Source organism: Trichosurus vulpecula, chromosome 4 (assembly GCF_011100635.1).
Source record: "Trichosurus vulpecula isolate mTriVul1 chromosome 4, mTriVul1.pri, whole genome shotgun sequence".
Lineage (NCBI taxonomy): Eukaryota > Metazoa > Chordata > Mammalia > Diprotodontia > Phalangeridae > Trichosurus > Trichosurus vulpecula.
The window spans coordinates 148,396,927-148,423,651 of NC_050576.1; the positions used below are offsets into that span (position 1 = coordinate 148,396,927).

General features: G+C 38.3%; 2 protein-coding genes across 4 annotated transcripts in view; both read right to left on the bottom strand.

The window, feature by feature from the left end:
* SLC35F3 (solute carrier family 35 member F3) overlaps positions 1 to 26,725 on the bottom strand; it is a 543,205-nt gene that overhangs the window by 20,638 nt on the left and 495,842 nt on the right. For all 3 annotated transcript variants that reach the window (XM_036758009.1, XM_036758011.1, XM_036758010.1), the window contains one exon: positions 3,625 to 3,844. In XM_036758009.1, coding sequence (XP_036613904.1) covers positions 3,625 to 3,844 — 220 coding nt within the window. The remainder of the gene's footprint in view (positions 1 to 3,624; positions 3,845 to 26,725) is intronic.
* Positions 15,592 to 16,188, bottom strand: LOC118848953 (60S ribosomal protein L11-like). Its single transcript, XM_036758012.1, has one exon. The coding sequence runs from the start codon at positions 16,186 to 16,188 to the stop codon at positions 15,652 to 15,654; it is 537 nt and encodes a 178-aa protein (XP_036613907.1). The 3' UTR covers positions 15,592 to 15,651.

Below are 26,725 nucleotides of genomic sequence, written 5' to 3' on the forward strand. Positions count from 1 at the left end.
AAATCCTTTGCTCATTTAGAGGAATAGCAAGAAGAAAAATAAGAGAAAATACTATGCTGGGTCAGGCAAGCTCACATGGGTGTGCGTGCATATGTTTTCTCCTTCTATCCCTTCCTACTATCCTTCTACCCCCAACCATTCTGGAAGATCATCTTCTTGTATTTATAGATAGAAGTAGCTTTTGTTTTCTTAATAATAAGAAAATAGGCAGTGTACTATCATGGGAAGCCCACTGGACTTAGAGGCAGGAGATCAGGAACTCTGACCCAGCCTCTTACGAATATAACAATGGACAAATTACTTCATAGGCCCCATGGTCTAACAGTTAGCACTTGGACTTGGAGTCTAGCTGAGTTTGAACCTCAGTGGGACCTTTATTAAGGCAAGCAGTGTGGAGTAGTGGGGATAGAGTATATAGACTCGGAGTCGGGAAGACCTCTATTCAAATCCTGCCTCAGGCACTTACTTGCTATGGGACCACTTCATTTTCTATGCCTCAGCTTTCTTACCTCTAAAATTGATGGGGGAGGAATCAGGGGCCTCTAAAGGGTGTTCTGGCTCTGACTCTATCTCCTAGGATCTCCTTCTGTAAATGAGATGGTTCTATCACTCTTTCTCGTGCTGACTTCAAAACGGAGATACTTACTTAGATTCAGAAGCATCCTGAATTCCCTTGGGCCCCTGAGCTCAGCCCTTAAATGATGGTGCAGTGGTCAATGGGCTGTTTTAGCAGACACGCTAAGATTAGCCTTGAAAAACAGGTATCTTGAAAGACAACCTTAACTTGTAAGACCTAAGTATCAAGTTAGGCAGCTGGATGGATTATATATTTTAAGTTTACACATCTCTTGCTGGTATATCTTGTAGATTAACAAGTTTTTAAAAAGCTTCTCTGTTTAGAAGCACTGGGGGTAAGTTTAAATTCCAAAATTAACACCAAGTCTCTCCACATACTGTGGATTAAAAACAAATTCCTCCCCCCCCTCCCAAGTCTAAAAATACCACGCAGTGGTTGACTCATGTCTCCACTGCGGTTGGCATAACCAGGTGGGTGTGAATCACTGATTAGGATGATGTAATTTGCTCAGCGTACCAGGAGAGAAGGGCAGCACAAGGCTTCCAGTTGGCCCTTTCCAGTGGGGTTTGCTTGGGAGTTACTTCAAGGTCACTCAGTGCCCATTAGTAATCTCTCTTAACTACCCAGAATGCCAACTGGGCAAGTGGGAATTCTACAATAATTTTGCAGAATGGATTGAGTGGAGGAAGACTTAAATGAAGAAGGTGAAAATTCAGTCAGCAGCTGCTAGGTACTAAATAGTATAGCTTGGTTAGATCGCCAGAAAAATGGAACTAAATTCAAAATATATACATATACATATACACATACACATACATATACATGTATATGTGTGTATATATAAATACAAACACATGCATACAAACATATACACATATAAATATAAAACGCACATATATGTATATGTGTATGTATACAAACACATATGTATATACACATGTATATATTTATATACACATGTGTATATATACATGTGTGTATGTATGTGTATCTCTCTCTCTCTCTCTCTCTCTTTCCCTCTCTCTCTCTCTCTCTCTCTCTCTCTCTCTCTCTCTCTCTCTCTCTCTCTCTTTCCCTCTCTCTCTCTCTCCCCTTATCTTTTTTGTTTTTGCTTAGGGTGAGGCAGTGGTATCTCCTGCCAGATTACTAGAGCAAAACCTGTAGGGGGCTAACCAGTCCTCCCTTTTACCAGAAAGTCTACAGTACTCTCTTCCCCTATTGAGAGAAGGCTTAAAATCTTTTCAAGATTAAAATATTGGATTCTTAAATTTGGAAAAGATCTCTGAGCTCACTCAGTCTAACTCCTGATTTCAGTCCAACTCCTGATTTCAATCAGGATTTCCCTCTATGTCATCATTGACAGTTGGCTAGCCATCCTCCGCTTGAATACCTAGAGGGTTGGTTCTATTTTTGGATACTTCTAATTGCTATTAGATTTATATTAAGCCCAGATGTACCTCCCTTTAATTTCTATCCATTGATCTTAGTTTAGGGGTCCATGACCTTTTAAAAAATTTTTGATAATTATATTTCAGTGTAATTGGTTTCCTTTGTAATTCCATGTATTTTATTTCATGCATAAAAAGAAAATTAGAAGGAACTAGGTGTTAGCTAAAGTGGATAAGAGTGTTGGACTTAGTTAAGAAGAACTGAGTTCAATTCCTGCCTCTGATATTTTCCAGCAGCAGTGTGACCTTGTGTGTCTCTGTGTAATCTCTCTTGGTCTCGGGCTCAGTTTCCTCAACTGGAAAATGGGAATAACCAAAGCCCCTCCCTTGCAGCATCATTGTGAGGATCAAACGAGATGTGAACAATGCATCGTAAACCTTAAAGCACCATGTAAATGCTTATTATTACCATTACTATTATTATGAAGAGCCTGCAGGCTTCACCACACTGATACAAAATGTTTAAGACACAAAAAGTTCCAGAGTTCTATCCTAGTTCTGTCTCTTGGGACTAAGTATACTATCTAATCTGCATTTTATACCACAGCCCTTCAGATGTATGAAAAGAGCTCTTCTGACTTCTCTAAGCCTTCTCTTTCCAGATTCTACATCCCTAGTGACTTCAGCCAATGTTGATAGGACATTTTTTTCCAAGTCTCCTCACTGTCATCAACTCTGGCTGTCCTCCTGCTCGTTAGCGTTGCTCTAATTGAACACAATATTCCCAATGTCATTTGACTAATACTGAGCAGTTGGGGCACAATATATCCCTCACTGCACCCTAAACTTGCATTGGTTTTTTTTTTTGGCTGCCACATCACATTGTTTTCTCTTATTAAACTTGTATGCCACTAAACTCCCTGATCTTTATTCATTTCAAAAAGATATCTCTTCATTGATGCTGATACTTAATTGTGCATTAATTCTATTTTATATAACTTATTAGAAAATTTGTGCCAAAGACTGGTTTTATATGTATTTTTTGGAGCCCTGCTTATGAGGATATACAATCATTTTAGGGACTTTCTTTCTTCATTGGGTTTGGTGGGAGCAATGGGAAGGTGGAACATTGTAGGAATGTTTGACCCCTCTTAGGACCTGCAAATACAATCTAGGTGTTACATGGAATATGAACTAAAAAGGCCTCAATGTAGTTGCAAAAAGGATTGTTCTTCCAGGAGTCATAGTCCAGTGATTCCTAATCAAAAATGAAAGGGCAAAGGTTGATCAATAGCCTTGCAAGGCACAGAGATGCAAGTTATTGATCTTGTTACACACTGGGCCAGCTAGCTGCCTGTGAAGTAGGTAAGTAAGCAATGATGGTGAATGACTATTCCCTTGCCCAGCACTGGTGCAGTGCTGGGCACAGTCAACATTCAATGATTGAAATGCTTGAAATGAAATGCTTATCTATGTGGTTTGCAAGCGAGGAAGTTTGCAAGATGTACCAGGCATTCTAATTCTTTGCCTTTCCTTCTTAACAGAAGAAGTGGTTAATAGCCCATGCTTGTGGTCCAGCCATGGGAGCTAAGCAGGGCAGGAAGCGGTTTTGGCTGATGTTGCCAAATGAGGGAGGGAGACAGAGAATAATAAACTTACCCTCACTCCCATGAACCTGTCCCTGAGAACGATCCACGAGAGCAAGAACACAAAGGCTTTGTTGCAGCAGAACAACACGGAGACATCCGTAGTATTTATTTTCTTTATTGCATGTAAGTATAGGTAGTTTGTGAGTGTCCAAAGAACGCCAAAGGGAGCTGCCTTGGTAAAAAACACCTTCACTGTCAAGCCATTGTCCCCGAAAAATCGACAGCATTCCCTGAAACAATGGGAGAGAGAGAGGCAGAGGGTTATTACATGCCTGGATTGAAAACCCCATGTTCTCCTTTTCCATCTATAGGGCACCTTTCTGTGATGCCTTCCTCTTGAAACCGGTTGACTTACTATTTCAGGCTGTGGCGAATTAACACGCTTGAGCCACTTGTATTTTTTTTTCTGTGCACAGAAAGCCTGGAATAGGTAGTTTTAAATAGAAGTGAATCATATAATGTTGTGGCTGCAAGGAGACTTTAGAGATCATTTAGCTCAACTCCTTCTCATATACCCCTGACGAAGCTGAGAGGGACTTGCCCAAGGTCACGTAGCTAGTGGCAGCGAGTGGCAGAGTTGGGAACCAAGCCAGGTTTTCTGACTGTATCCAGTACACCTTCTAATACATTACCCTGCATACTGGGGTTATCTAAACTGATTGCCCAAGCCATAATAATAACAACAACAACAATAATAATAATAAGAAATATGAATATAGTGCCTTAAAGTTTACAAAGTAGTTTACATATGTATGTATATACATACACACATACACATATGCATATATACACATACACATCCATACACACATAATATATATGTATGTACACACACACACACACACACACACACACATATTTGACAGGTTGTAGTGGATAAAGCACTGGGCCTGGAGTTAGGAAGACCTGAGCTTAATCAGATACTTACTAGCTGTGTGATCCTGAGTGAGTCACTTAACCCCTGCCTCAGTTTCCCCAATTGTAAAGTGAGGATGATAATAATAGCACTTATCTTTCAGGGTTGTTGTGAGGATCAAATGAGATAAGTATTTTGCAAACTTTAAAGAGCTATGTAAATGCTAGCTATTATTAATTATTATTATTAATTTCTTTTTTGAATCTCATAACTCTATGATGTAGACGTTATTATGCCCATTATATTATTCCCACTTTACAGAAGAAGAAACTGAAGCACATAGAGGTCAAATGATATGCCCAAGGTCACACAGCTAGTAAGTATCTGAGGCTGACAGCGACGTCAGATGTTCCTGACTCCAACTTCAGCGTGCTATCAATTATTCCACTTCGCCTCTAATGAGAGAAGCAAGTGTAGCCAGAAATGCTGCTGCTTGAATAGTTAGCAAAGTGCTTGTCTTCTCATAAGGGATATTTTGCATCCGATTCGTTTTTGAACCCACATCTCTCTGGAATGTCTGTCTCATTGAGGCTTGCCTTTGTGATGAGGTGGGGGTGAGTCTCATGGAATTCTGTTATATTTGATGATATTTACATGTGAGTTTTATCGTGATGTGGCTGCTCACATGTTTAGGGTCCATCAGGAAGGGGGCAGAAATTTCCAAGGATGCTTTTCTATGCCTCCATCACCATCATGACAAAAGTGTTTGCGAAGAGTAAGCAGGGCATAGAAAGAAATGCCGTTGGAGTGGGATGTAAGGAAAGGGTGATGATGCAAGTCGGTGCTGGAGATCCATTTTATGGGGAAGAATTAAATTTGGGAAAGCAAAAACTAATGATGATAAAGCAAACTTACATGGCCAGGACAAGGACTTCTGCAAGAGGGCATGGTGATATTATTTGTAATGAAAACTCAGCAGGGAAAGGTTTGGCCTGGAGAAAATTGCCTGCTGATTTGATTGCCTGTGGGAATACTAGGGCTAAGGGTTTTTGATGGGATGGGGAAGGAACACAAGAGCATGTTAGAATGTTATGCTTGCCAGGATTAGTGGTATAGGCTCACAAATGCTGACTGGAGGGCCAGAAGTTCAGCCATATCATGCTGATTGACCTGGCCAAGGGACAGTAAGACTTAGCAGCTAAAATGCTTTCCAAGACACTGAATTGAACTGCTATATCATGGAGGAACAAATTAAGGAAGAGCGCACTGGAGGAACCATTCCTAGAGCAGATTAAACATACTCAGGGACTGTGCGTGGCTCATGATATTATGTAAGAGCGGTAAAGGGGAAAATGGAAACATGAGTCAAAACCAGAGCCTTGGAGAACTCAGTTGGTGTCAAACAAATCTTTGTTTATAGCTGCTGTCAATCTAAGATGCCATCTGCCTCCCTTCGTTACTCGACTAGGGATAACCGACGATAGAAACACAGAATACGTTAAACTGAAGTGAGAAAGAGCAGAGGTTTTGTTAAGCTGTGGATCGTGTGATACTCTTTGATCAATATTTACAGGCAGATTCCAGATTCTCAGCTTCTGTCTGATCGCTTACATGTCCACAGTCCTTCATCAGGGGATAAAAAGCCCTTTTACCCTGATTAACTCATCTGATGCTCACAATGACCCTGTGGGATACAGCGGGGTAGGTGTTATCCCTGTTTTACAGATGGAAAAAAAAGAGTTTGAGAGGCTAAATGACTGTGGAAGCTAGTAAGTGACAGAGTCAGAACTTAAAGTCATCCATTTGAGGGATATTTCCACCATACTATGCTCAAATTATTTACAATGGCCTCCTAATTGGTCTCTTTGCATCAAGGCTTTCCCTGCTTGTGGAATATAGGATAGAGTTCTGGGCCTGGGGTCTGGAAGGCCTGAGTTCAAATTTGTCCATGTGATCATGGACAAGTCATTTAAACTATCTGCCTCAGTTTCCTCAACTGTAAAATGGAGATAAAATAGCACCCACCTCCCAGAATTGTTGTGAAGGTTAAATGAGAAAATATATACATAGGGGCTGACATGCAGTAGCTATTTAATAAATACTTATTTCCTTTGTTCCTTCCTTCCCACTCTAATTCATCTTCCAATCAATCAATAAGCATTTATTTAGGACCTACTATGTGCCAGGAAGGGCAGCTAGGTGGCACAGTAGATAGACTGCTGGGCCTGAAGTCATAAGACTCATTGTCCTGAGTTCAAATCTGGCCTCGGATACTTGCTACTGTGTGACCTTGAGCAGGTCACTTTACCCTATTTGCCTTAATTTTCTCATCTGTTAAATGAGTTGGAGAAGGAAATGGCAAACAATTCTAATATCTTTGTCAAGAAAACCCCAAATGGGGCCACGAAGAATTGGACACAACTGAAATGGCTAAACAACAAAACAACAACAGCTATGTGCCAGGGGTCACACTAAGCGCTGGGGATACTAAAAGAGGCCGAAGACTGTCCCTTTCCTCAAGAAGCTCACAATTTAAATATAACTATATCTATATATACACACACATATGTATATGTATATCTGTGTATACATGTATATACATACATATATATTCATTTTTTTGAACTTAAATACAAAAAGACAAAAAGGAATATTTTCGCAGACACAGTAAAAAGAAGATTCAATATAAAACCATAGATTTCCATTTTGTACTGCTTACGTTTTTTTAAAAAAATTTATTAATAAATACTAGACACCATTTTCAAAGCTATACTGCTTTTCTGTGCTTCCTTCCATCTCTTTTCCTTTGTTCTCATAATATTATAGCCACAATATTGTATGTGTGTGTATATATATATATATATATATATATATATATATATATATATATATATATATATGTAGGTATTTCCATCAGTTCTTTCTCTGGATGTGGATAGCATCTTCCTTCATAGGTCCTTTGTAGTTTGAATATTTATAATACTCAGAAAGACTTAGTGATTCCAAATTGTTCTTAGAACAATATTGCTTTTCCTATGTACAGCTTTCTCTTGGTTTTGATCATTTCACTCTTTGCTCTTTTGTGTAAAGCTTTCCACACTTTTCTAAAATCAACCTGCTCATTGTTATTTTTTCTCATCATTTCTTATAGCACAGTAGTATTCCATCATAACGTAATCTAATGTAATCATTATACTCCCACACTGCTGCCCAAGTGATTTTCTTTAAAGGTAGATCTTGACAGTGACCATGGCACTCCCCAACTCAATAAATTCCAGTGGCTTGCTATTGCTTCTAGGATAAAATATGAACTCTGTTTAGCTTTTACAATCTTTCACAACTTGGCCCCAATTTTATTTTCCAGCCTCGAAGTACATCACTCTCCTTGCTTTGTTCTGCCATCTAGCCAAACTGAGCTTCTCTGTTCCTTGCCGATAACGTTCCATTTTCTGCTTCATGCCACATGCCTGGAATGCATTCCTTTCTTACTCGTCTGCTTTCATTTCCTTTAAGATATAGCTGAAGAACCATATTCTGCATGTAGTCCACCAGTTCCATATCCCATCCTACTTCAACGATACCTATGAGGTCTAAATTAACTTCTTTGAATTAAGAAATATATAGTCTATTTGGTTTAATATCAAGACCATTCATTTGTGTATGGTCATCAGAGGCCTTAAGTATTTTTATCACCTTCCTTCTTGGATTATTGGGCTCCTTTGTTGCTCTTCCTGTGTCATACCTGCTGTGAGCTGGGATATCTGGGTTGGTGGGCATATCTGATGTGACTGGGAAGTTCCATATGGGTTTAATGCATTTCATCTGTGGCCAAGAGACTTTCATTTCTGTATCCACAGGCCTGATTTTGAAATCCATGTCTTATTTTAAGATACCATCTTTTCTTTTCTTTTTCTTTAAATAGTATTTGCCTACTAACTGCTAAGTGTCACAGTGGATAGAGTGCTGGGTCTGGAGTCAGGAAAGAGCCAAGTTCAAATCTGGCCTCAGATGCTTACTAGCTGTGTGACTCTATGCAAGTCATTCAAACTTGTTTGACTCAGTTTCTTCATCTGGAAAATAAGCTGGAGAAGGAAATGGCAAACTACTCCAGTATCTTTGCCAAGAAAACCCCAAATGGGGTCATGAAGAACCAGACATGACTGAAACAACTGAACAACAATAACAACCATATGAAAAATTGCTTCCAATTACTAATAATAAAAGAAATGCAAATCAAGACAACTCTGTGGTTTTATCTCACACTCAGCAAATTAGCAAAGATGACAAAACATGGGTCTGGTCATGTTGAAAGAATTGTGGAAAGACAGGCACACTTCTGGTGAAGCTATAACTCAATCTGGAATTGGTTTCATATTCTTTGACCCCAAATCCTGCTGCTATGCATCTTCCCCTAGGAGATCTAAGAGAAAAAGAAAAGTCCAATATATAAAAAAATATTTAGAGCAGCACTTTTTTTTTTAATAAATTTGAACTCAGGCCTTCCTGACCCCAAGGAATAGCTAACCCAAATTGTGGTACATGAATGTAATAGAATATTGATATGTTGTAAATAATGTAGAATTATATGAATTTATGCAAAATGAAATAGGGAGACCCAAAAAACTTCACACACACAAACACACACACAACTATAATGACTACAATAATGTGAATGGAAAAAGAACAAAAATTTAAATTGTATACTATGTAATTATAATGACCAAGCTTGGCCCCAAAGAAAAAATATGAGAATGTTCCTGTCTTTTTTTCTTTGCAGAGGTGGGGACTATGGAGGTGGGACATAGTATATATTGTCAAATGACTAATGATGTATCAGATAGTTTGGCCAGTTTGCCTCCCCCCTTCCTTATTTTTCTTTTTTATCCTTTGTCATAAGAGATGGCTCTCTTTCTGTGTATATGTGTGTGTGTGTGTGTGTGTGTGTGTGTGTGTGTGTGTGTGAATGAAAGATATGTTGGGAAATGAAGGTGATACAAAAAGAAAAAATTTTGTTTTGTTTTCATTTTTTAAATCCAGAGGACCAGCAGTTACCTTCTAGCAAGGCACAATGAGAATGGTGCTAAGGTTCAGAGATAGAACACCCACGTTTGAGTCTTAACTCTAAACCCTTCCTAATGATGTGACCCTGGGGAAGTCAGTTAATTTTTCAGGGCCTCAGTTTCCTCTTCAGTATGGCACACTGAAAAGGTCTGGATTGGGAGTCAAAGGATCTGGGTTCATATCCTGCCTCTAATACATACTTCCTGCATGCCTTTTTACGGTCAATACAGAATAAGTGACTTACCTAGTTTTCTAATCTATCAAATGATGAGATTGGACCAGATGACCTCTGAGGTCCTTTCCAGATCTAAATATGTGATATCAACTTTTGACTTTACTTTCATTTACTACCTCATGGAGTAGTTGGAAAGAAATTTGTTAAGTTTCAAGTACTACGTAAATGTGTTATTATTATTCATTGTTGTCCAGTTGTTTCAGTTATATTCAACTCTTTGTGACCTCATTTGGGATTTTCACGGCAAAGATGCTGGAGTGGTCTGCCATTTCCTTTACCAGCTCATTTTATAGATAGGGAAACTGAGGCAAACAGGGTTAAGTGACTGGCCCAGGGTCACACAGCTAGTAAGCGTCTGAGGCCAGATTTGAATTCATGAAGATGAATCTTCCTGATTCCAAACCCAGTACTCTATCCACTGTACCACCTAGCTGCTCTTTATAATTGTCAGTCATTCCAAATTTTCCTTTTCCTTCTGAAAACCCTCTCCTATAAATTTCCAGCAGGGGAGAAAATATCACTTGGTTATATAAAATCTTCCATTTTGCATCCTTGACTTTGTAATCCCTAGAGAGGGTTTTTATCCTCCTTCTAGACATAGTATTTGTTCCTAGACATTAGTCACCAGAAGTAAATACTATTTGTCAGTCTTGGAGGCTGTCATATCCTGGATATAGAGCTTGGGAAGATAGCCTATTTCTTGATTCTTCAGATTTGAATGACATATGGTTGTTTTGCTACTCTCAGCAGGGAGTTGTATTCCCACAGGATTTGTCTCTTCTTTTTGTGACTAGTACTCTGTTGACAGACTATACGCATCCTCATCATCCTGATGGTTATAGTTGTCGTTGAGTTGTGTTTGACTCTCCATGATCCCATTTGGGGTTTTCTTCACAAAGATACTAAAGTGGCCATTTCCTTCTCCAGCTCATTTTACGGATGAGGAACTGAGGCAAAGAGGGTGAAGTGACTTGTCCAGAGTCACACAGCTAATAAGTATCTGAGCCCATGTTTGAACCATGAAGAAGAGTCTTCCTGATTTCAAGCCCAACGCTGTATCATTTCACCATTTAGCTGCCTTATTATTAGTATTATTATTAATTGTCATCAGACCGAAAACTAGACTAAGTTATGCTAGAGTAAACATGAATGTATAGTTACTCACATATGTGGGAGACAATATTAGAGTCTCTCCATGTAAAGCATGTAATTGCATTTATTTATTGTGGCACATGATAAATATTGCATGTTTTATTATGGTCATTACTTACATTGCAGTTATGTTAATTTGACTATATTTTGTGTGCATACCCTAGCAATGTCTATTTGTTAATTGCTTTATATATTCACTGATGATTACGGTTAAGTGGAATTTTTATGTACAACTGTTAATAGTTTTATTGTTACAGCTAGCTAGTTTTGCCTTGTTAGTTACCCATGATTTGCTTTGTAAAGTTATGATTGTCATGTCTTATAGATATTCGCATATTTTTGAGTAATGTATATGCTAGGTCCTGCATATACTTAGACATGCTATCATTGCAGTAACTTATTAAATAATGTTAGGTATAGTGCCATGTCAATTGCGTGCAATATTAATAGGCATTTACTTTATTTTGGTTTCAATGAAACCACAAGTGGTTACCTAGGACTTAAGAAAATCACCTTGCTGTTTTACAGTACTGCTATTTGTATTTGAGCTCTATAGTTATGGATTTTATAGTTATGGATAAGCTTGCTTTGGCTGATTTTTGTAAGGGTTTGCAAAGTTTCAGCCCAAGGGAAGAATGTAACCCAAGATTCCAGTCATGCCTGCAGCATTTTTTCATGAGGTTCTCCTAATTGATGGAGAGAAAACTTATGCAACATTATGTATGAGAGCTAGAATTGGTGGGAGAATTTTGGAGAGGAGAGACATTATTTATTTCTCCTTTGAGAGAGGACACTCAGAGTTCTAGATTTTCTTTGGGCCCAACTCTATGTCTGATTTCAAGCTTATCTCCCTATAGACTCTGAAGAATTTTCCTTTGGGTAAGATCTCAGATCTCCCATTCAAAGAGCTCATTTACTCTTGTGTGTGTATTTTCTGGTATATTATAATCTATAGAACTTTTCTAACTTCTTTTTGTTAGCTGTTTTGATATGTTGGTTTACTTGCTATTCATTATCTGTGATAATCTTTTTCATTTGGTGGGATGGAGTCGAGCTGGATTGTGTATGTGCGGTAGATGGAATGCTGGGCTTAGAATCTGGAAGACCTTAGCCTCAGACACTTACTAACTGTGTGATTCTGGGCAAATCACTTAAGTGTTGTCTGCCTCAGTGTCCTCAACTATAAAATGGGAATGAGAAGAGACAATATTTGTAAAGCACTTAGAATAGAGACTGGTATATATTAGGTGGTTAATAAATGATTACTTCCTTCCCTATTTCCCCCCATCTAAGAGATATTGGCCAGAGAAAAGGCTTTATGAACCCAAGACTCATACTCTTAGACCAGCAATATTTAGAGAGGTAGTTAGATATAATTCTAGTCTGGTACCTCTATTCTCAAAAGAGTGGCCAAATTCATGGCCCCTTCTCACGCTTCTCTCAAGACAAAAATTAGTCTTACTTAGAGAGGCATGAACAACATTCCAAAGATGTGTATGTCTATCTCTGCTTCCCCTTGAACTACCTATCTATATGTTAAATGCCCCCATTGGATACACAAATTTTGTGCATGCACAAAAAATATTGGTGGCAAAGAATTGGAAATTCAGGGGATGCACATCAAAATGGCTGAATAAGTTATGGTATATGATTGTCATAGAATACTGTTGTTCTATAAGGAGTGATGAGGGGGATGAAGGGGTTCAGAATGATGAAGTTCAGGAAAACCTGGGAAGACTTATATGAACTGATGCAAAATGGAGTTAAGCAGAACCAGGAGATCACTGTGCGCAGTAACAGCAATATTGTAGTGATGATCAATTATGAAAGACTTAGCAATACTGATAAATACAATGATCCAAGACTCATCATGAAAAATGCTAGCTACCTCCAGAGAACTAATAAACTCTGAGTGCAAGCTGAAGTATATTTTTCTCACTTTGTTTTTTTAACTTTTTTTTGCAACATGGCTAATATGGTAATATGTTTTGCATGATTTCGTATATATAATTGATATCATTTTGCTTGCCTTCTCAGTGAATGGTGGAGGGGTGGGAGGGTAGGAGAGAATTTGGAACTAAGAAAAGAATGTTAAAAATAAATAATAATTAAAAAAAAAGAAAAAAGACAATATCTCTAATTGACCAAACAGTATTGCTAAGAGGATATGACTCAATCTTTGGAGAAGAATAAGTATAGGAGTTCTGGTTCTATAGATTTGGGGAAAATCTAGTAATAATATAGGTGTAGAAGCAGATTTAGGTTTAAGAGTAAGGCATGCAGCCACCCGAAGACCTTTTATGAGACAAATAAAGTCCTAACACTTAAACTAGGGAAAGATAAAGCACAAAAATAGAACTATAGACCAATATGATTAACCAATATAGGTTCAAAAATTTGAAATAAAGTCATGTCAAACAGTCTACAATTCATTCAATAAATTATTTATTATGATCAGCTTGGATTTATACCAGAGATGAAAGAACAGTTGAACATTAAGAAAATAATAAAAATAATTCATATTAAAAACAAATACAGCCACCTATGGTTCAATATGCTGGGAATGGGTATCAAAAGGGACATTTTTCAAGCTAACTTTTGTAAATGCACAAATTTCATGTGACAGAAAATTCTACTTTCCTTGGTACATAGGTATCTATTTTGTTGCACAATGAAGATAACTAAGCCTCCAGTGGATAATAACACATAGGATCATAGATTTAGAACTGAAAGGGACCTTGAAAGACACCTTAGTCCAACCCCCTCATTTATTATTTGAGGAAATTGAGGCCCATGGAGTGCAAGTGCCTCCTCAAGGTGACACAGATAGTAAATATTAGACTCAGGATTTCAACAGCAGTCTTCTGCATCTAGAAGTGGGATGGGGCATAATTTTCAAACCTTTACCAGGGAGGACTGAATTTGCCTGTTTTGGAAAGGAAACCATAGTCTTTGCTCCTTTATTCTCCAAAACTCTGAATTTTGTGTCCTGATTCCCAGCCTTTTTTTTTTGCCTCTGACTTAAATCTCTCTGTTAAGACATAGTTACATCTAAATACAGTTAAAGGTCTACAAATCACTAGATTACTGAATCAATCAATAGATATTTATTGAACACTGATTAACTATGTACAAAGCACATCCTAGGTGCTTCAGTCTCTCCCCACATGGAGTATATAATCTACTATGCTTGCATCCATACAAATGTGCATAGATGACAAAACACTCTACAAAATTCTTCATCAGGTATGGGCTAGACTAAATGGTCTCTGAGATCTGTACCAACTTCTGAATATAATTCTGTGGTTTACTTTCTTATAAATGGATACTAGTTGAGTGATGTATAAGGAAAATAGTAAAATGAATGTAGAAGAGTAATTTTTAGATTAGACTTCCCCTTAGGGATAACTTTAAATTGAATTTATAAAAAAATAAAATTATGATCTAGAAACACCAGTATAATCACAATAATAATTCACATGAATATAGTGCTTTGGAATTGACAGGCTTTTTTCTCTTAACAACTCCTGAGGCAGGTAGTACAAGTATTATGTTTATCAGCATAAGATATAAAATTAAAGCCATAAATTATATTTATGCTTTCTTTTGATTTTTTTTTAAGGATCAGAGCCACTTGCTATAAAATGTGGTAGACATCTATATTTTGATGTGCAAAAGAATGAAATGGAATTTGTAGGTTCTGGCTCAAAAGCCATTAAGAGGAATGAGGAAATGGAAAGAGTCATAAAATTACTATTTAGGGACAAATAAATCAACTAGAAGCTGTGATAAGAAAGAAATGGAAATTAGGCTCTGAATAATCAAAACACAAGAACTAGTGTCTGGAGGTAGAAGAAGAAAGTCAGAGTAAGGAAGCAGACTTCTCCCAGCAGAGACATTAAGCAGTCTATTCTGGTATTCTTTCAGATCCAAGGAGGAGGCAGAATTTTATTTAAAAGCCAAATTGAACATCCTAAGAAAAGTAGATTCTCTGGGGGAAAGGGGTGGATTTGGCAGATTATACAATCCTGAGTGTCAAGCATAGAGGCAAATATTATTTACAAGGGCAATTCATCAACACAGTCATCACCACCACCACCAATCAATCCATCCATCAATCAACACGTATTTTATTAAGTACTTAATATTAAGCACTTAGTTTCAGGCACTGTGATAAATGCAGAGGAATACAAAAGAAAGGCAAAAAACAATCCCTGCCCTCAAATAGTTTACATTCTACAGGGAGATGCTACATGTAAAGAGTTGGCTACATAAAAGTAACTGTAGAAGGAAAGATGTCTAGCATCATTTAGAAACAATATATATTTTTAATTAACAAAAATATATTTTCTCTCCTTCTTTCCCTCTCATTAAAACAAAACAAAAAAGTAAAGCCTTATAGCAAATATGCAGATTCCTCAATTGGCCATGTCTAAAAAACTACATCTCAATTTGAATCTCTAGTCCACCACTTTGGTCAGGAGGTAGGCTGAATGTTTTATTATGGATCTTCCGGAATTGTGGTAGATCATTGTGTTGATCAGAGTTCTTAAGCCTTTCAAAATTGTTTATAATGTTGTTGATATTATATAAATTGTTATCCTTGTTCTGCTAACTTAACTCTGCATAAAAGTCTTTCCAGGTTTTTCTGAGACCCTCCTTTTCATCATTTCTTTTTTTTTTTTTTACACTTCAGGGAACATTTTATTGACCTTTTAATAGAAAACAGGACTTTATTTGCCAGGAAGGATGATGCCATCGTACTTCTGCTGGAACCAGCGCATGGCTTCCTCTTTGCCAATTCTGTGTTTGGCCCCAATGCAGCCTGTCCTACGCTTCTTGTCTGCAATGCTGAACCCGGGCCTGCCCAGCACCACATAGAAGTCCAAGCCGTAGATGCCGATGCTTGGGTCGTATTTAATCCCCAGATCAATATGCTCTTGGATACCAAAGCCGAAGTTGCCGGTGTCTGAGAAGTTATTTTTCCTTAACTCGTATTCTCGCACCTTCAGCCCCTTCTCCAGAATCTCTTCAGCTTTGGCCCCACGGACTGTACAGTGAACGGCGATCTTCTCATTTCTCCTGATGCCAAAAGACCTGACAGTATAGCGAGCTTTGGAGAACACTGGGGTTTGGCCCGTGAGCTGCTCCAACACTTTGGCTGCCCGGGTCAGTCTGTCTCCACTCTCCCCAACACAGATGTTGAGGCAGAGCTTACGGATGCGCAGTTCCCGCATAGGGTTTTTCTTTTCACCTTGATCTTGCGCCATGGTGAAGAACCGGAAGAGGGCTTTTCATCATTTCTTACAAAGTAATAGTATCCCATTACATTCATATGCTGTAATTTGTTTAGCCATTTTCTAATTGATGGGCAGATGCCTCCTTAGTTTCTAGACTTTTTGCTACCACAAAAAGATGCTATAAATATTTTGGTACATATGGTTCCTTTTCCTCTCTTTTGGAACTCTTTGGGGTGGTATAGACCTAGCAGTAGTATTGTTGACTTAGAGGATATGCAAAGTTTAATGATTTTTTTGGGCATAGTTTTAAATTGCTTTATGGAATGTCTGGACCAATTCACATTTCACTGGACCTTTTGTGGAATAGAGGATTTTCAAATATTTCTGATGAAAAGTTGAGGGCTGAGTAGGGAATTTGAAATACATGAGCCCAGAGAAACTTAGAAAGGTAAACTTATTTGATCAATTGGAAGGAGCTCTAACTGATTATGTGTGATGAGGTAGTGCTAACATTCTAATAAAGGGAGAAGAAACAAGTGTTCCTTCAGAATCTACGTCTTCAATAGGTATTGAGGAGGTTAAATAGGAAAAATAGAGACAATGGCTGTGTATTAGTTCTGTTATAAGGATTTTAAGAAGGGAAAGAGAAAGGAGAAATGTAGTAGTATAGAGAGGAGGATGAAGGGGGTAGAACTTGCTATTTCTCATAAATTTGGGGTATGTGAGAAGAAGAATATACAAAATGGAGGAAGGAATCAGGGGAATGGGCAATACATGAACCATGTTATTAACTGAGATGAACAAAGGAGCATTAAACATAGGCAAACACACAATTTGTTGTGGAGGTTCATAAAGTCAAAAGGGAAAGAAGAAGAAATGGAGAAGGTTAGGAAGTTAATAGTAGGAAGAGAATAGTAGAGAACTAAGAAGAGAATAGTCAAAAGCAAAACAAATTCCTCATCCTAAAGAGGAAATTAAAAGGCGGGGAAAAAGAAAAGAACTATGATATAAGAGGAAACAGGGTGCCATATTACTTTTTAGACATTTGGGGAGTAGATTAACAAAAAAAGAATATTATTAACCAGTAAAAATTATGAAATAGGCAGTTTTAAAGAATCATGGGTAGGAGGCAGAATGAAGTGAACAGAACCAAAAGAACAAATTATACAAGGACAACAACACTCTAAAGAAAAACAACTTTGAAAGATATAAGAACCTCAAAGCTATGCCAACTAAAGCAATGACCAACCATGTCTCCAGGGGAGCTACGATGAAGCATGAAAGACAGCTAATGTCAGAGGTGATAGACATAAGGCACAGGGACATAAGTTTTTGGACCTGGTCACTGTGTGGATTCATTTTGCTTGACTATGGTAATTTGTCACAATGGTAGTTTTCTCCTTTTCTTTCTCTAGGTTAATTGTAATCGGGTTGAGGGAAACTGGAGGAGGTTAGTGATAGTGATTCTAAAACAAAAAAGGGGGCCAATGAAATAATTTTTAAAATGCACACCACAGGATAGAAGGAAGTTCCAAAGGAAACACAAACAGGACAGTTTTGACAGCAACATGTAGAATTTATTATATTCTTAAAAAAAGGAATTGGTGTGAAATGGAGATTCAGAGTTTCATATGGAATCCTCCCTTTGTGTATGTGTAAATCTTTTTCGTGTTTAAGTTCAGAATTTAAAAATTAATTATACCTTTCAGTCACGGATATAGTATTTATCTTGTGAAGTTACAGGAGGCAGATTTTTGGTTCAATTTAAGAAAGAACGTTCTAACAATGAAACAAGTTGTCCCCCAAAGTAGTGAAAGATCTTTCACTGACAAGAGTTCAAGCAGAGAATGGATTTGTTGGGGATATTATACAGGTGATATATCTACTGGATGGCTGATTGGACTAGATTATTTCTAAGGCCTCTTACAAACTGAAGATTCTCTCATCTTTTACGTATGGAAGGTAGGACTGCCACTGGCTAGGATCTGAGACCATCTCTATGATGGTTTCCCATAGCAACCTTTAGAAAATTATTTTACCTTTTTGTCCAAAATTGTCTCTCATCTGTGTAATGAGAGTAGGTACTCCTATCCCTTTGACCTTCCACTGATATGATTATGGAGAAAATACTAACAGTTAGCACTTATACAGGCTTTATAGTTTACAAAGCACTTTATACACATCTCATTTGGTTCTTACAACAATCTTAAGTGAATCAACAAGATTCTTACTAAGTGCTTGCTAAGGGCCAGGCACTATGCTAAGTGCTGGGGGTACAAAGAAAGGCAAAAATAGACACTGACCTCAAGGAGCTTACATTCTAATGTGGTAACAACATGGAAGCAGCTAGGTGAATACAAGACACATATAGATTAGATGAAGGAAATCTGAAAAGGGGAAGGCATCAGCAGCTGGGAGACCAGAAAAGGCTCCCTACAGAAGGTAGTATTTTAGATGAATCTTGAAAGAAACTAGGGAAACAAACTAAGACGTATAATTGAAGGAGCAGCTCATTCTAGGCACTTGAGATAGCCAGAATAAAGGAAGTAATGAGCAGAGGAATCAGGAAAGACTTCTGGAGGAAGATAGGACTTAAGCTGGAACTTGAAGGAAATCAGGGAAGGTAGGAGATGGAGATAAGGAGGAAGAAAATGTGGAGATGTAGAGAGACCCCCCCCCCATGTTTGGGGGATAGCCACGTCATTTCACAGATGAGGAACTGAGGCCCAGAGAAGTTAAATAACTTGCTTAAATAACTAGCTGGTAAGTGTTTGAGGTGGGATTTGAAATCAGGTCTTCCTGATTCCGAGTTCTATTTTGCTGTACTGGGCTCCTTGATGGTTTACTTTTTCTTGAAGGAGAATCTTATTAACTTAGTTTGTTTTAAATTGTTGTGCTCATTTTGCACATATTAAGGCCTATAGACAGAAAGCCCATTTGCAAATTGTCAGGTGGGACCTACCTACAGACAAAGAAAGTCTCAATTTATGAGTTAATTAAGAAAAAAACAAACCAGCATGTTTTTATTAACTTGAAAAACAACTCGATAGTTATTTGGTTTCTGTTATTTGCACTGAAAGTATCTGGGGTTTAATTTATTTCTTTTTTTTTAAATCTCTGTGGTTCAATAAAAGAGATTTTATAAAGTAACTTCATTAATCAGGTTTTCCTCTGGAATTTGGCGGGTCCCACAATTTATGCACATAGGCTTTATCTTTTAAGTGATTTTTCACCTATATATGGGTAAGTACAATTAAACATTTCATCTGATTGGAATAAAAAGGCCTAATGTTAACACTCAGTTCACCACACAGAGAGTAAGCAAGCATCAGCCCTGCAGACCAAAATAAAGCTGGGAAATTGAAAAACAATCAGGTTGCTTTAAGATCACTGATTTATCAAAGGTACCCCCATAGAGAGAACTGAATATATAGATAAGCCTCCTAGATGGAAATGATATTTCTAGAGGAAGGTCATTTGAATTTAGGGGAGATTCTTTGAAACTATTACTAGAGGCAATGTGGTGTAATGGAGAGAGCCAGCCTGGAAGCTATAAAGATCTGAGCTGAAGTACAACCTCTGGTACAAACTGGCTGGGTGATCCTGGAAAGTCACTTAATCTCTAAGTATTCTAGGCAACTCTCTGAGACCTTAAGGTATAGCGAAGGTGCTGACATATCAGTAGAGGGAGTTTCCTTGCCAGCAAATTCCCTATATTAATGAAACAACAGATCTAATCCTCATCTTGTTCCTCATACTAGTCATAAGGATGTGTGTGTGTAAGAATTTTCATTAGTACAAGAAGCTACTGTTATGAATCCAGCAAGATGGGAACTTAGAAAGGCACATCCAGCTATTTCTTTGACTAAGTAGTGATAATGCTATTAATGCTACTAATACTAATAGCTGTTATTTATATAATGCATTAAGTGTTACGAAACACTCTAAATATTATCTCATTTTATCCTCCTAACAACTTAGTGGGGTAGGTGCTATTATTATCTACAAAGAGATTAAGTGATTTGTCTAGGATCACAGATAATAAGTGTCTGAGGCTGGATTTGAATACGGGACTTCCAGACTCCAAATCCAGTGCTCAATCCATTGAAATACCTAGTTGCTTGAGGTCTAAAGACATACATATTTTCACTTGCCTACATTGCAGGTGTTGATAATTAATAGACTCCATTTGACTTAGTCCCTGGCTACTTCAGAGGTCTCTTCTTTAAGTAACTCCATGTAAGTCAATCATCATGTATTTATCAAGTATCTACTCTTTGTCAGGCCCTGTGCCAGGCAATGGGAATGCATATACAAAGAAGTGAAATAATCCTTATTTCCAAGTACCTTTTGTTCTTTTTTAAAAATTGAATTTTAATTAAATTTATTTTTATCATTAAAATATGTGATTATATATGTATATACATAATATAAACTTAAAAAAACTGTCCTGTTCCTCTCTTCTCATCCATCTATTCCTCTCCTTACTTCTCCCATCCCTCCCCCCACTCCAAAGAAAAGTAAAACCAAAACCTTATGACAAATAAGCATAGGCAAGGAAAACAAACCCCTATTTTGGCCATGTCTCTCATACATACATACATACATACATACATACATACATACATGCACACAGAAATGTAGGTTGGTTCTTTGGAATCATGGTTGCTCATTGCGTTGATCAAAGTTTTTGAGTCTTTGAAAGCTGTTTATCTTTACAATGTTGTTATTGTATAAATTTTTCTGTCTGCATCAGTTCAGAAAAGTCTTCCAAGATTTCTCTGAAGCCATCCTTTTGATCATTTCTTACAATATAATAGTATTCCATCACGTTTGTATGCCATAATTTGTTTGCTGCCTCCCATTTGATAGGTACTCTCTTACTTTCTACTTCTTTGTCACTACTAAAAGAGCTATTATAAACATTTTTGCACATATGGGTCCTTTTCCTTTTTATGAAGCATTGTTCTAGAAGTAGTATCACTGGGTCAAAAGGTATAGACAGTTCATTAACTTTTTGGGCGTAGTTCTAAATCACCTTCCAGAACATCTGGATCAAGTTTCACATCCTAATGTCTGTAACATATTGGGTCTTGAGATACAAGCCTGAGAACCTCCATTCTGGCTAAAGCAGCTCTATTTTCACCTTGAATCGCTGCTTCTAGCCACTGTTGTAATTTTCTCTCATCCCTTAGCTCCATTTTCCATCTAAATTCTCTAAGTCATCAGTGTTTATGGTTCATATCATGGCCTTTTTTGAGACTCTCCTTCCTCTGCTTTTCGGATACCTTTTGTTACATAGAGTGCTATCTATACTATATATGCTAGCTATAGACAATCCAGTTGTAAGATAATGGCATAAATTGCATAGTTCTATGTAACTTTATTGAGGCAAAATTATGTCTTCATCTGAGTGAGGTGCCTGGGTGCTTAGTATGGCCCATATACCCTCTGGGACACCCCCATCTTTCTGGAGAATCTAGGACCTGAAGCGTTGCTATAGCCAATGTGTATGATCCCCTTGCCAAATTATCATTAACTCATGGTTGAGAAGTCAGTGCCAGGCACAAGGAAAACATTTCCTCAAAGTATCCTTGCCTGTGTTGGAGATACATTATCTACATTTAATCTTCCTTTGATTGATGGAGTGATTTGGAGGAAAAGACATATATGGTTTGTTTTGCAGTCTTTGTTTGTTCTTTCTGGCAATGGGAGTGAGTGTTGTGCTTTAGAAATGTAATGGCCACCCCAAACAGAAGCAAACTTTGCATCTAAATATGCTCAGAGCATTGGACATAGGAGGCACTTAGTAGATATCTGCTGTCCCACTCTATCACAGATTGAATTTATAAGCACTTTCTTACTGTTTGCAGCCCTCTCACTCTGGATGTAGGAGACAGGACCTCTGAAAAATCACATCAGTCCATCAAGACTATTTTATGTGAGGAAGACATTCTGTTCTGGGCATCATTATTCTCATCCTACCGTGCCTTCTCTCCTTGACTTATAATTCCCTAAGCATCACAATTATTTGTTGTATTTCCCATGAGGAAAGTTGTTTGGGAATGAAAGCTTCATTGACCTTGTTCTGTATATATCTCCAATAGCAAGGTAACAACAGGGGCTGTCACACAGGTCAGCAGAGATCTCCTGTACAAAAGCCCTTGGGTTTCTGAAGTGACCTCAGCCAGACTTGGGGGAACCCAGGTCCTTTTTTTTTTAATTTATGGAATAAAGTGAGTATTTCCACAACACAGTATAATAATAATAACAATACCAATGATAAAAAGATGATGGAAGCAGTGGAAAGCACAATAGAAAGGGCACTTGTGGAGGCAGAAAATCGAGGTTTTAATCTCTCTTTTGCCAATTACTAACTGTCTGACTTTGGGCCTCAGTTTCCTCATCTGTGAAAGATTTGACTTAAATCACTTTTAACTCAACTCAACAAATGTTTATTGAGTGCCTACTATTTGTAAGAGAGACAGTATGGTGTAGTGCAGGGGTGGGGAGCCTGCAGCCTTGAGATCACATGTAGCCCTCTACGTCTTCAAGTGTGGCCCTTTCAAAGGGCCATGTGACCTCAAGGCCACAGGTTCCTCATGTTTGGATTCAATCAAAGGGCTGCACTTGAGGACCTAGAGGGCCACATGTGGCCTCAAGGCCACAGGTTCCCCTCCCCTGGTGTAGTGGATAGAGATCTTAGGCCTTAGACTCCAGAAGAATCGGAGGCCTTAGCCTCTGATTCATCCTGGCTATGAGACCCTGGGCAAATTCCTTAAATTTTCATTACTCCAGGACAATCTCTAAGCCAATTAGTTTCAGAAAAAGTACCAACATGCATTGGTAGAGGGAGTGTCATAAATGAGAGCTCCCTACATTGATGAAATCAAAGATCAGGTAAAAAAAATTACACACACACAGAATCATCCTTGTCGTCAAGGAGCTCACATTACTCAAGTAAGGATGAAATATGCACACATATAATATATACAAAGTCATTTCAAGAGCGAGAGAATGCTCGTAACTGTAAGGACTGGGGAAATTATTGTGTAGGTGGTGGCACCGGAGCTGTACTTTGAAAGAAATGAGCCTGTGAGGTAGAAATGAGAAAGGAGTACTTTCCAGTCCTGGGAGACCACTCATGCAAAAGTATGGGGGTGGGACAAGGAATGTGGTAAAGAGGGATCAACTTGCAGGCAGTTTGACCAGAATGGAGAGCATGCAAAGAGTTGTCATTAGTATTGTAAAAGACTGGAAAGGTCAGAGGGAGCCAGGTTGTGATGTGTTTTTACAGATTGTGATGGGTTGAGAATTTTGCATTTTACTCTAGTAGCAGTCAGCAACCATTAGTGATTTTTGAATAGGTAGGGAGTAATATGGTCAGGTCTTTCCTTTAGGAATACTAATTTGCCAGCTGTGTATTGGACAGACTGGAGCCAGGATGATCCATTAGGAATCTCTAGCAATGATCCAGGAAAGCAGTGATACAGTTGTGAACTAGGTTGGGAGGTTTATGCACAGAGAAGAGGGGATGGATGCTAGAGATGTTGTGGAGGTAAGATAGACAAGACTTGACAATTGATTGACTTACAGGGGTTGAGGGAGAGGGAAGGATAATTTAAAAGTTAGAAATCTTGGTGACTAGAAGAATGGTAGTACTAACAGTAAAAAAAAAAGAAGGTTTGGAGGAGGGACAGATTTTATGGAAAATACAAGTTCCATTTAGGCCAAGTTAAATTTGAGATACTTATACAGCATTCAAGCAGAGAAGTCCAACAGGAAATTGGTACTGGAGATCACAAGAGAGATTAGGGCTAGAAGTATGGATCCAGGAGGTATCTTCAGAGAGTTGGTTATTGAACCCACTGGAACTAGTGAGATCACCAAGGGACATAGGGAGGAGATACCTTCACTTTTTCTAATAACTTTCCTCTGGGCCAGACCTGGACAACCTGTGGCCTGTGAAAAATTGCTCTGGACCAATGAGAGATTAAGATTTAGCATTTGTCATGTAAGATTCTTGCATTAGGCCTTCTCTGTTTGACCAGGCAGAAGACCCAGAGAGTTCTGAACATGCTATAGTGGAAAGAGCCCTATTCAGAAAATATACAGCTCAATGTTACACTTTAAAATTTAATATGGACCACTACTCCCTCCACCCCTCACTTTCAATGAGGAATGAGGACTTCAATCAAAAGAAAAGAATTTAAGACCAGAATAGAGTTTCTCTGTATCACCAGTGGATACGAAGTTAAAATTCATTTCGAATGTTACACTAAATCACTTTGAACATTGCTAATAGACTGATGGCAGTTTGGCAACTTTTATTAATAGCCTCTAAACCGCGAGAGTCATAAGGGGTTTTTGAGAAGTACTAAATACATAATGATGTATGTCTGGAACACTTAATTAAAGCTCTACAAAATTCTAGACTGTATACAACAATCTCAATTTCTTAATAACTGTAATTTTCTAAAGGAGATTAATCCTCTTTGGAACTGCATGTTTTTTACTTTATCCTAAATTTTATTCAAGGGAACATTATAAGTGGGGGGGGGGTGGTGGGGACGACAGTCTACATTGTCATTGGCAATTAGGTATCCAAGATTCAGGATAACAGATATGGAACTGGAAAGGATCTCAGAGATCGTCTGATCCAGGCCCCTCATTAACAGTCCAGGAAACAGAGACCCAGGGAGGTAAAGTAAGTTACCCAAGGATACATAGCTAATAGATAACAAAGCTGGGGCAGGGGCAAATTTAATTCTTTTCCTCTAGAGCTAACGTCCCTTCTCCTAAACCACACTGCTACCCACTTATGTAGCACAAAAGCTCTGCTGTCCACATCAGGCTGGGTATAATCAGTTGAGGGCACCACATTCTTTCATTAAACAAGGTTCTTAATTTTAGATTAATCCTTTACTTTCAATCTTCCTCCCCACCCCCCAACCCCCCTCACCCCATCCATTTGGTTAAGTCTTGTTCATTCTATTTCCACATGTCTTTCATCCAGTCTTTTCTCTCCACTCATACAGCCAAGTTCAGCTCCTTAAAACCTCGATAGTTGCAATGGCCTCCTAATTAGTCCCTAGCTCCTAATTAGTTTTCCTCATCTGCCTAATGCACTTGATTTATTTTCATTATTAGTCAGAGGAGACAGAGAAATATAAAGGCAAAGTGTTAGCTGCTACTGACAGCTAATTAGATGAGAAGGCAGCTAGGAAATTTCATAGAACTGTAAGATTTAGAATTGAGAGGAACCTCAGAGATCATCTTGTCACTAGTCCCTCATTTTATATATAAAAACACTGAGACCCAGAAAAGTAAGGTGACTTGCCCAAGGTCACAGAAGTGGCAAGTGGCAGGGTTTAATATGATCCCAAATTCTCTGACTCCAAATCTAGAGCTCTTCAGAGCTTTCAAAAGAAAAACAGCATCTGTTTGTCCAAGGCTATGGACAATTACAGATAGTTCTACTGAAAAAAAATACTGAAAACAGGTATAGGCAACTCCTTTGGGAACATGTATGAATCTGATCTATTTTCCTCTCCTTTAGCTGCCCAAGTAAGACTTATATTTTTGGCTCTCATCAGCTCCATAGCCTCAGCTCCTAAGAGACTGGGGAGCTGATGGCGAGTTTAAAAGTATTTTGTATCTTTTCTATGCCTTTCATACATTCTATTTTCTATTATAATATTTGGGGCAGTGTGGTATAGTGGAGAGTGAGTTTATCTCAGATTCAGGGAGAACTGACTTCAAGTACTGAGTGTGCCTCATACTGTCTGTGTGGCTCTTGGAAAATCTCAGCCTCTCAGTGCCACAGGCAACTCTCTAAAACTATAAATTGCAGAGTTGATGCCTTGCACTCATAGAGGAAATTTCATCACCAGGCATTCACCAGTAAAATTTCAAGTTCCGTCCAGAATATTCTATACCTTCTCCTTAATTATAAGCTCCTTGAGGGCAGGGAAGACTGATAAATTACATAGCATCTATAGCAGGGTGACCAAGATGATGAAGGGCATCAACTTCATGCCATAGGATGAGGACCAGCTGAAGGTGCTGGCCCCAACCGAAGTCTTCTAGGATTAAAAATCTAGAGCTGCCAGGGGACCTTAGTCCCTTGGTTATCAAATCCAACTCCTTTACTTTAGACCTAAGGACAATGAAGCCTAGGGTAATTAAATGATTTTTTTCAAGGTCATGTTAGTAGAAAAAAATAGAAGACAGTATTTGACATGAGGTCCTGTGACTCCACGGTCAATGCTCCTTCCACTGTACTACACTGCTACTCATTAGCAGCATCTCTATGACTTGTGTGTTGCAGAAGAGGTCCTTGGTTAGGGATGGTTGTTGTTTTTGGTTAGTCATTTCAGTCATGTCTGACTCTTTGTGATCCAAATTGAGGTTTTCTTGGCAAAGATACTGGAGTAGTTGTCATTTCCTTCTCCAGCTCATTTTACAGATGAAGAAACTGAGGCAAACAGGGCTAAGTGACTTGCCCAGGGTCGTATAGCTAATAAGTCTTGAGGCCATATTTGAACTCAGGAAGAGGAGTCTTCTG